General features: G+C 40.3%; 1 protein-coding gene across 1 annotated transcript; it reads left to right on the plus strand.

Moving 5' to 3' along the window:
• Nucleotides 1-639: 639 nt before the first annotated feature.
• Nucleotides 640-1,552, plus strand: LOC122396608 (the record flags this gene model as incomplete). Its single annotated transcript, XM_043395162.1, has 2 exons — nt 640-678; nt 1,184-1,552. Coding segments are annotated over 2 exons (408 nt in total), but the record flags the coding sequence as incomplete, so codon positions are not given.
• Between the last annotated feature and the right edge of the window lie 10,188 nt (nt 1,553-11,740).

The raw sequence follows: 11,740 nt of genomic DNA on the forward strand, positions 1-11,740 counted from the left end.
AACTGTATTCTCGTTCGATACAGTCCTCGTTTGTGAACGATTGGACAGTGGTAGTAATTGCTCGTCGATTGTCCTATAACTTTGGGTACCTACAGCTCGATTATGAGTTTAATTATGGTGAAAATGGTAAAATTGAGCCAATAGTGTTCTGGAATCGACAAAAGATATTCGCCATGAATAGCTTCGCTACGTTATTACGCATACCAGCAGAATGGACGTATAATTTGGCAATTTTGGTCTTATCGGCGACGTATGAGGGTGCCCTTATGCGATAACAGACGCCTTAAGCGTTTATATATTGAACGCACTGCTTCAACGGCAGTTCACGCAGTCGAGGAAGTGACTGAAACGTGTTTTTTAAAATTTCTAAACTCTCTGCTACTGTAAGAATACGCTCTGAGCACGATGGTGTTGAAGTCAGTTTTACTGACCATGTTGATGGTAAGTGTACTCTCTTGAATTCATTAAAACATGTGTATCGTATGGTATAAGGTACGCGATAAACAAATTGAACAGTATTACAAAAATAATTTTTATTTTTAGGTGTCCGAAATGTGTGCAAACCCAATTCAGTCGCTCGACGATTCGAACAAGATCGATGATGGAACGCAGACGGAGGTGACGACAGTGGATCAAGAATTTATTACATCAGTTTTGGACGCTGCATCGAGTCAAAGCGTAAGACCGTGAAAAATATTTCCGTCTTGTTATTCGCATTCCGTAAATAGAATCCCATACCTAACTCATTCTGACACTGCACCATAAAACGAACGTCTAACAATGTTTCTCGTAGGTCCTATGCATGCCATTATGGGCCTCTTAACGTCTGCAAATGGTACTTCCTATTGTTCTCAACTTAGGTCTGGGTTAACTCACACCTAGAAAACGAAAAATACTCTACAGTAGTTTTTGATTTCCCGATCCAACTTTTACCCCGGATTCAAGTAACGGGCTCGCCCACACGAATGTCTTAGAACAAGATAAAAATCACCACCCCGCTTTCAAGTGAACTGGTGATTCCTGTTTTCTCATTTGACTCTATGAAAAACTATTAACCCGCTTTCAAGTAACGGAATCTTTGCAATCCTTGTTGATCTTGGCTAGAGATAGAGTTATCCGCTTTGAAGCGAAGTGGTGGTCCGAGCGTTGTTGCTTGAAAGCGAACATTACTATTTATTTGCAGGCAAGCAGTTCCTCCACCGTGAAACCAGGCCCGTTCGCGTGGTTTCTGACGCCTCTGACGCAAAACCTTCAATTCTCTCCGCAATCATTCTTGCGGGATCGCATCGTCCAATTGAAGGAGACGCTGAACAATCTGGGCGTGCAATCGCGCGAGGATACAAAGGGCAAGCAACTATCCAGCGCGAACGGATTGCTTCAGATTGCTGGGGCGGGCGACTCGGGATTTTACACGAACAGGCTGGAGCCAGCCGGGTTTTTCGGCGGGAATGGCTGGCTCGCGAACAAGGGCGGAATCCTCGGTGGCCCCGGGGCGATTCTCTCGACAGGCAGCATTCTCACGGATTACCCTACGCCGTACAGGAGGAAGTAGAAACGAAACTACGGTTGATGCCTCGTCGAGAATAGGGCGAAATCCTTGGAGATATCGGAGAATTTTGTTATCGAGCACGGCGCTGGTAAGAGGATAGCCTTTCGCGCAGCAAATGGAAAATCCGTGACGTCATGTATTGGCGGTGCTATTAGATCTTTTCCTTGTAAAATTACAGAAAGATGGTATCTGGTTTTCGTGTCGGCATCGAGAAATTGTGTTTGATTCGTGGGATGGCTGTACGAGGTTTCTATGGAATTACGGGGAAAGCGGTGGTATTGGGTTTCTTTAACGTTGTAACAGAGTTGAATTTCATTTTTGTGATGTTACGGAAAAGTGGTATTGGATATTTATAATACTTCCTTTCTTGCGAAGCTATAAAATAATTGTATTTCTGAAATTTTATACAAACCAGATATTAAATTCCACGTTATTTCCAATATAATACGCAAGATTGTTTTAATATTCCTTTGGTTCGACTCGAATGAAATTATCGATGATGAGAGGATACGTATTTCCCTGTCGCTGGTGTCTCAGGAAATCGTATCATGTTTCTGAGATAATTCATGAATATATAAGAATGTAGCATTCAGTTTCTGTAATATTATATGAATCTGGTTGAATCTGGTTTAGTTTCATTACTGACAAATATTATTAGCTTCAATACTGATTATCTTCCTTGCGGTATTAAGTTTCGTTAAGAAACGAGTTCTGGGGTTACGATCGTAGTATCCTAGGGGCTTTAATGTTCATTTAGAACGCGTCGAACAAAAATTGCCCGTGGGCCACGCAAAACAAAAGCGAAATTTCGACTTCTTTTTCTGTCTGTTGCGCCCGCGGACCGTAATGGCTGCCGCAATTCTCCGAAAATTGTCACGATCCGCGCGGAGGTGCACACAGGTATCAAAGTTTTAACGAGCTGTCTGTAGTTTCCTGGTTTCAAACTGCAATACGTGCCGCAGAATGTACACGCACCACGGTGCTGCTGGATTTTCTCTAGCATGAATTGTTATGAGATGGAATGTATCGCGGAAAACACGCAGCGCTGCGGAGGATGAATTCTCTGCGGCGCGGGTCGGCTATTGGAAAATGAAATAACATCAGACTTCCTCTTCGTTGGTAATACTCACAATTTACAGGAACGTTCTGTAAATGCGAGACCGGTTCGTTTCGAAGGGAATATCGTTTCCGTCAAATTGAAATTCGACGTAATTAATCAACCCCGGAAATCCCTCTGTCGCATTGCAATTAAGATCGATTATCGATTGCCCACGTTGTGGCAGGATAAAAATATATATGGAATTTTCACGGTACATTTGCAGTACAATTTTATTTACTACGTGTTACTTCTATTGTTTACTGTTTTCCTAGTAACGTATCGAACGCGTAATATATCGTATCGATCGATCGAGAGATTTTCCCACCCCTGTAATTGTTTCTCTAATAAAATTAATCCCTCGGATACGACGTGGTATTCAATCTTCAGCGATACGATAAAGCTTGTCGTTTAAATTTTGAAACGATATTGAACGGTTAAGTCACGTTTTAAAATTGATCGTAATTTTCGGAGGAATGGAATTGCTCGACAATTTTTATGAGACCTTAGTACCGTGATGTAATAAAATTTCTGTCCAAGCGCGAGCAACAGCTTGAGCTTAAAGTCGTAAGCATCAATCGATAAACCACACGAGGAGAGATGGAACACGGTTGAGGTCATAAACGTCCATTCTTGTCCATAGTTTAAACTCAGTCAGTCGTCCAAGTTCGCCGAGTTGCTCGCTGCGCGGGAAAGCCCGTCAAAATCTGACAAGTATCGGCGCGTTGAGGCCAAGTATGCGCATACAACGTGCTCCGGCATAATGGCCCGGAAGTTTTACTCGGCAAGGTCTGTTTCGCTACTCTCAGCCTTTAGGAAGACGTTACCGGATTAGCTGCGTTACGTACTGAACCGAAGACGCCCATGCCTTGTCATTATCACTCGGCGTTAGGGTCGAATTATACATATAATCAACTTGGAACTTGGGAGGCTGAGTTTCGCTTACGTAGGCTGTTTTTCGTTTATTGTTGCGCACATAGTACACTAGTTGAAATAATTAGTGCTTTAAAATCTCCTTCGCTCTTCCCTGGAACGCCAATGGTTTTCTAATTTAATATATAACTCGATCGAATACTCGAATCAAAATAATGAAGTTTCAATCGTTACAAGATTCGGCGATGAAGGGGTGACAAGGATCGAGATATAAAATATCATCTTGGGGTAATCATTAACTTCCAAGATATTAATAAATACAGACGACTAAAATTTTATATTAGAGATAGGGGCCTTTCGGAGTTACAATCAAACAGCATTTAATTTTTACTGATATCAGCCACTCGTTGAAACGTCTACTGTGCTGCGAAACCAAGTTCACCCCTTCGTTCGAGTAAAATTGCATTCCAATAAATTTTTATTAGAACGATAATTCTGGGAAGAATTTATTCGAATGACGGGCAGCGTCGGAGGCTTGCCCCGACACTCGACCTCATCTCGATGGACCCAGATGGGGTCAGAAATTCAACGACACCGCGTTATCTATTGCAGCCCTCTACGATTTTGGGGAAGGGGGTGCGGGCGCGTTGGTGGGGGATGGAATAAAACGATTCAGCGTCTGGGGCGGCAGTCGAGGCTCCTCCAGTCGAGCGAGCGCCACGGCCGCGAATAGTTATACGGTTTGTCAGTGAAAAGAGACACGCGATCGAGCAACGCGTGCGTGCGATTGCTATCGAAAGTATAACGAAATAAGAAGGGGGGGGAGGGTGATCGAGCGACAGCGTCTCGTCGGTTCGAACGTTTTCGTTGGAAGCTTTCGCGTGGTTTCGCGACACGAGTGTATTTTTTTTTATTTATTTTTCTTCTGTCGCGCGGCGTCCCCTTCGAATCGAAACTGGGTTGATCGACCGCGTCGCTGGGACGATTCCTTTCCCTTTCGACGCGAGAGGAGACTCGTTTCGTTCGCCGGAGATCGCAAGGATGATTGGCCGAGGGGGAAAGAGATACAGGAGAGAGAAAGACGACCGCTTGTTGTTTCTTGTTTAACCGCGTAAGTCGAGCGAAAGTATGTAAGCTTGTGTTCCCGAGATGTTTCGTCCGTGTTCTCTGTTTGTTATTGTTTTCGACTGGCCACGTTGCCACGTGTGCGTGCCACCTCGCGTACCGCTGTTAGACCGAAACGATATTTTGATCCCCACAGTTCCGGAATGAATTGATTTTGCGTTTTGTTTGGATAGAAATATTCGGCCTTCGGAGGCTCACGGTCGAATTTGGTTGCATCTGAGCTTGATTATTTGCGCGATTCTGATTGCGCTCTGTGTTGTGACAGGCTGTTGACATTACAAACGTTCTATGGAATTGAAAGGGCAGGTATCTCGTGCTATTTAATTAGAAGCTAAATACTTTCCTGTACATTTTGTGATCGTATCACGCAGTATGAGGTCAATCAGTGTTATCAATTATTTTAAAACGTAAATTTGATTAAAATATAATAGCGGTCGAAATGCAGTAGTAACTGTGTCTTTGTTGACGATAGTTGAATGGCATTGTAAAAAACATTACAGGGGTTGTGAATCTAGTTTAATTTGCTTCTTTGTCTCATCGTTCAGTCTCGTTATAAATTTCATTTAACTTAAAAATTTTCAATGAATATACGTATCGTTTTATTTTAAGGGCATCAAGTAAATTTAAATCAACAGAAGTTGTACTGAAATATTCATTGTTACAGTTGTCAGACAATCAATAATAAGTTTTGTTTCTATAAAAGGAAAACTTCTTTGAAGATCGGCAAAGTAAAACAAACAAAAAAGACTACTAGAGAGATCAATATCGCGTTAGAAGTTTCTCCGCGGAGGAAAATGAAACTGTAACTCATTCAGAAAGTTAATATTCCAACGTAGCATTTTTTCGAACATAAATCTTTCAATAATAATACTTTTTCATTATACCAAATGTGTGAACATTGAAAAATTAGAATCGAGCGCAATGGAACAATTTATAGGCAACGGTGTATGTTTAGTCGCAGCTGTATTAACGTAACCTTGAATGGGTCGGGAGTAGAATATTTGGAATCATAAAGTAAACGTAGATCTGTCCACCTTTTCTTAAGACCATGTGTAGCTCTAGGTTAACAAGTTCTCCTGTGTCTTCGAGACGGTAAATCCTTTGGACAAACTGTTCTAGAGCCTGAGGTATGTTTGAAGGTTTCACAGTGCCAAACAGAATCTTTATACGTGCAAAAATATGCGCGTAGGTGGCGTAAAGGTATTTAACTTGGTCACGCAAAGATGGAATACTGCGCTGAACATTTTGCTGTTGCTTAAATACAGTTTTATCAGAAATTCGAGCAACGTGTTCCGGATAACTTGGTCTTCGCAGTCGTCAAAATAATATTTTCCAAAAGATTTCCCCATGGTTCTGTTTATTAAATAAAGTTCCGTATTTTCCTGGTTTCGTTGAAATTTATTTTTGAAATGGTTCGTCCAATACATCGTCCGTTTCGAGTTTTACAAACTACAGTATATGACAAACAAAAAACGGGGTCTATCGATCGGTTTTTTGATTCGTTTTTGCGCGACTGATAGGAAAAACAGATTCTTTTGTTTGAGTACAACCGGCAGATAGTATAGATTTAATTAAAATCTGCTTCCTATGGAAACTGTGCAAACAGTTTCACTGTTTGTATTGATAAACAGTTTCTATTCAAGCAGGAAGTATTCTTTACAGAGGGTCGTCGATTTCCTGGTTTAATGCATCGACTATCAAAAATGCAATTTTATTTTACCCCCTATTGTCGGTGATTGCTCGTTCAAACAACAATATGGAATACAATTTTTGTAAAACGAGGTTTATTTTTCGAGAAAATTGATTTTGAAAATTGCATTGAGCTACTTGTGCACCAAAATGGCGTCTGGGTGATTCGCATCGAGGAACGTCACTGGTACTTTCATTGCATTTTCGTGTTTTTTTTTTTACCAGCGATTCATTGATTAATTCGATGAATTTGTTGATGTAAATTTTACAGGCGGGCCATCTATTTTCGAAATGATTTTTCTCCGCAACAAAGCTTTCCGTGAAAAATTTTATTCCACGTATTCGACGGGCAGGGGAGGTAAATATTATTCTTTCGTCGAATGTTAAACTTTGCTTCTCTGTGCATTGATAAAGTTAACATTACCCTCAGCGATAGCTTCGCTTTCGAATGTTGTTTAAAACTATGCCGGCGGAGTGCTTCGGGCTGCAGATACCTGGAACTCGTGCTCAAACCTCTAATCTGCCCTGCTTCCGGTTCGTACACGATAACTTTTATGAAACGAGGCGTACCGAGAAACTGAAATCTCTCCTCTGTCATAATGCATAAAAGAATTCTTTCTCCATTGAATTTTAGCGACCTCGCGTCCGCCCGTTCTTTTGCTCGGATTTATTCGAGAGAAAAAATTAAGAATATATTTTACCTTCAATTCGTGCAAAGGGGATTTTTAATTTCTGCCAGATTTCAGTTTCCACGTTAGGGCTTAAAGATGACAGTATTTTGTGGTTCATTAATTTAATAAAACCACTTTTATCGTGAAAGTTAAAAGTAATCAAATATCGTTCATCAAAGTCTCTGCGTGAACTCGATTTTGTCCTTCGAAAGTTCTTAATAATTTTTTCCCCGTGCTGCTCCGCTGGCTCGAAATTCCTTTCGAAGCTTTCGTTAACCAATTGAGTGAAGTATGAATTTGCTGTTCAAAAATTACACAAATAATAACAGTATTTTGAAGTTTAAATAAAAATTTTAGTGGGAACTATTTTAATGGAGAACATTTTAAAATAAAATCAAAATGAAAAGATGATATACACAGTATTGGTATTCCATATAATTTTTTGTTTTATTTTCGTTTCGATGATTTTACAAACAGTTTTCGTTTTATAAATATCATTCGTTCCCTGCAGTTCTAACGAACATTTTTGTTTACTATCTGTCCCCGAATTCAATATTCTGCCTACGCGTTGCATGTCTGTGCCAAAAAGTTTTTATTTGTAAACGATACAACGATGGTTGTGTCCATGTTGGTGGTAAATAGTACACTTGGATTTTGCGGTCTTCCTCGGGATAATCTAGAAAACATTCTTTTCGGTTTGATCACGAACCCATTGGCTGTTTCGTGCCATCAATCAGATCCACTCCTATATATGACCGGTTTTATTACAAAGTGATATATCATGTTAGGGACACCGAAAGGGAAAATAAATAGAACTGTAAGAGATTCTCGAGATGGATGCGATCCCCTTCGAAGGCCAGCAATCTCTAAGGTCAACTGGAAACAATCCTTTAGTTACACAAACAAAAACTTTATGGAGGGAACGGTAAATTGCGAGTAAATTTTCTACTCTATTATCAAATATTACGAAATAATTATTCTGGCGACTTGCCTTAAGTAACCGACCAAGTTATTCGTTATACGGTTTCCTTGCACATGTTTGAAAACGTTTCCCAAACTCTGTATAATGAAAAATGGCTTTTTCAGTCCGTACCAAGGCTTTGCGTCTTGTTATCGATTATTATCGACTGCTTTACCCTAACTGTGGTACAATGAAACAACAGTAGAATGTATATCGTGAGAATTCCAGTCCTGTACGACTCTATGATACTAGAGTGCACATAAACTCTAAATCCTAAGCTCTTATTCCTAGGCTCTTATTCCCTGCTGAAGACGATAAAAAAAAAAAAAACAGCACGAATTGTGTCGTGACATTTAAATCTTCCAAGTTTTCTCCCGGACGGTATCTTTTATTCAAATCTACGATAGGGACGTGTACATAAATTTATTCGGGAGAGCCAATAAAGATCGGTCGGTACGTTCTTCGGTCGGTGAAAAATTGCCTGTTCGTGACTTGTTTCGCTGTCCGAGAGCAGTCCATTCAATTATAAAAGAAGGTCCCTAAACACTTGACCTTCGAACGTGCATATCCGGTGGTCTTATCGAGTCGCTGGCGACCTTGCATGGATGAAACTACTAGCTTGAAGAATCCTCCAAGCTACTCCAGCCCTCGTTTTGCCTTCTATTGCTCGATCGGGGGACAGTCACCTTTCAACGCGATATCGCGTGTTCTTCCATTGCGCTTACGTCACCAGACAGGCCTCCTGGCTTTTGTTTTGACATTTGCCACGGCGAATAAAGCTCCCGTCTTGACGTAATTCATTGATAATTGAACACTATTCGATCGACTTGCCCCCCACGGCGCGCCGCCTATCGCTTCGTATTTGTTAATCTATCTCGTCGAACGATACGTACAGCTGTGAGGTTATGCTCGATTGATAAATGACTAGCAATAGTCGTTCGAAACTAGATAGTCTTTTTAGAATTTTATCGTTTTCAAACTATTCATATTTAATTTCAAAGACTCTGTCAGTTTGTGTTATATTCCAATTGGGAATAGAATTGTATTATTACACATTTTCTTATTTTTCACATTCTCAAAAATGAACTGGAACCAGAAGAGGAAGTAATAAATGGTTACTACTGCATTTGTCAATCCGGTGCCAAAACATTGGGTACATGCGCACATATTGCAAGTGTTTTAAGGTTTTTAGGATTTGCTTATCATCAAAGGCATGGCAATCGTCTAAATACGACCAGCGATGTCGCTAATAGAGACCATCAAGATAATATGAATGTTCCGATTCTTATGGTTGAATAGAGAAAACTATAAAAACGGCCCTCTTCAAGGCCACATAGCGTGCAAAATCCGATCGAACAACCTCCTCGTGGTGCACACTGGGTAATGCTAATGTCGATGGTGCTTCATGTTTATACAATGAAAAAGAGAACCATTTTTTACCTTTTTGGCTTTTTTTAAGGGTCCACAGTATAACTACTAAGTTTTAGGGGGTCAAATAAATGGTCAGTATACAACAGTGCTTCTTTCACTCAAATATGCTCAAAAGTGGTAGTCTAGAATAAGGTGCACTATTATTGACTTTTGATCCCTCGTATCTCGGAAACTGTTCAATTCACGAGCTTGGGCCCATTGAACTACATCATATCAAAAGTTCAGCTAATTTAACCGGGGGCCATTTTCCATAAGATCTGTGCGGGGTTCTTTAAAAATATTTATTTAGTATCGTGTTACGCGTTTTTCTGTAAATATTATTGGAATCGGTGTGCAGCAGTTCGTTTGCAGCGTTGATGCTGCTGCACGATCGCGTCTGCTTGTTGAAGTAATTGAATCTCGCAAGAAATCCTTCGCACTCTGATTATCCTCGGGCAGTAAACAGACGAGAAGTTCATAAACGCGGAACTAACACATAATCCAATAATTAAATCGCTTTAATTGCTAAATTAACAATACCCCGTCGGTTTATGAGTACAGGCGATGGGGATTTCGATCAGAAACAATTTCTGCTCCGTTCATGCGAGCACTTTATTGACATTATCGGAACACAGCAGAACCTCGATTATTGCAGGATTTTGGGCTTGAAACTTTTTTAATAATCGAGAGAAGTAATCTAACGTTTCATAGCAGTCTACACGTTCTACTAGATCCACGTTTACTCGTTGTTATCGATAGATTTTATTTAATATTCATAGTAGGAAACATTCGTCGGTAGAATTTTTGTCGAATTTTTAGTTTAATTTCTGTAGCGTGCGTGGCTTAGAAATATTAGTGTTCTTGTTGATCTGAATGGTTTCGTGCTTAGTTTGCGATGAGTATCGTTCGAAAAATACAAGCCTGAGGACACAACAAATTGTCGAAGTGAACCGTGAGACAGGAAAACGGTGAAAGATGAAAGTACACGGGCTGTCCTTGGCGAGAGACAGGGCCTATCGATTTTCTTAAGACATCTTATTCGTTGGATGAACTGTGTACGCGATTACAGGAACAGGAAAACATTCCTCGTTCAACGTAGCCCGGTTTCGTTCATCGTTTATTATTTTTTTATGCTAGAGGCATCAACATCCTCTTCGTAAACATCGCAACAGTTTGCAACGTTGATGCACGTTTGGTCCGTAACTTCGTAATCGTGTACGGTCTCTCAACTCTGCGCTATAAATTTTATTCCTGATTCGTAGTACGCGTTTCCAACTCGCAGCCGGGTCACCGATTTGTAATTCTAATAGTATTTCGTTGGCGTTTATCAACCTTATTCAGCAAATATTGGGTTGTCAGACGAGCTTCGACCACATTGCAAACGTATCGTGTTAGTACTTTTCCATAATTGCACATGCACGCGCTACGTAGAATTATTGCTGTTCTGAATTAAACACTTGATATGCGCCGATTGGGCATAATAGATTGCAGAGTTACGAAATATTCTAAACAGAAAATTTCTCATTTTTATCCCAAGAAAGGTAACTTAACAGAAAAGGATAACTTGTTTGTGAATTCCGATCTAATTATTCTGCAAGTCGTGGAAATTAAGATTTAAAAAACGGTTACTCGATTCGTCGATCAATTTAAATAATTGTCCGTAAATTGTAGTTGAAAAATTTAATTAACAGCTTCTTCGTAAAAGAGAAAAGGAACACACTTGTTGAATTTTAATTTCAAGCTCTCTGTAAATCGAGTGGACAGTGGGTAGGCGCGCACGGTTGCGCAATAATTTTTTTAGAATGAAATACAGATGTTTTTTTTCATCGTGCACGAGGAAACGAGAGTCCACGACGAGCAAGGTAGAAGCTAACTTCCGTCGGAGAATCTAATTTCATTTTTGTGCCATACTGCACGTGTAGCCTCGTAACTGCCTCCGATTTGCGCATCCAACGGCATTAAAATTCATGAAAATCTCAAGTGCGCCGTTCGTCGTCCTTATGTATTCGACGAAGGAAATGCAAACAAATAAATTCTTCTTTTTCCCGCCAGCGAGGCTCGCTTTGCTTGTAAACTTCCACGTCGAAGCGCACAAAAGAAGGTGCCACATTTGCCTCGTATTTTTACGTTATTCGCGTGTTCGCAGCCGTTATGATGTGCATACGTTTTCATAGACGTCGGATAGAAAACGTTGGTCCATTGACTTCGCGACGATCCCTTCATCACGATACCATATACAACTTGTTGAAAACTCAGGGGCTAAAAATTTGTAATTTTAAATCTTGAAAATATGGAATAATGTTTTAGATTTTTATAAAGAAGTGTTTTTCGATTTGGTCACTTGAAAGGGAGTGTTAGTGTAACAG

This window comes from Colletes gigas, unplaced genomic scaffold (assembly GCF_013123115.1).
Source record: "Colletes gigas isolate AHSC1104 unplaced genomic scaffold, ASM1312311v1 Colletes_gigas_Sc00007, whole genome shotgun sequence".
In the NCBI taxonomy this organism is placed as follows: domain Eukaryota; kingdom Metazoa; phylum Arthropoda; class Insecta; order Hymenoptera; family Colletidae; genus Colletes; species Colletes gigas.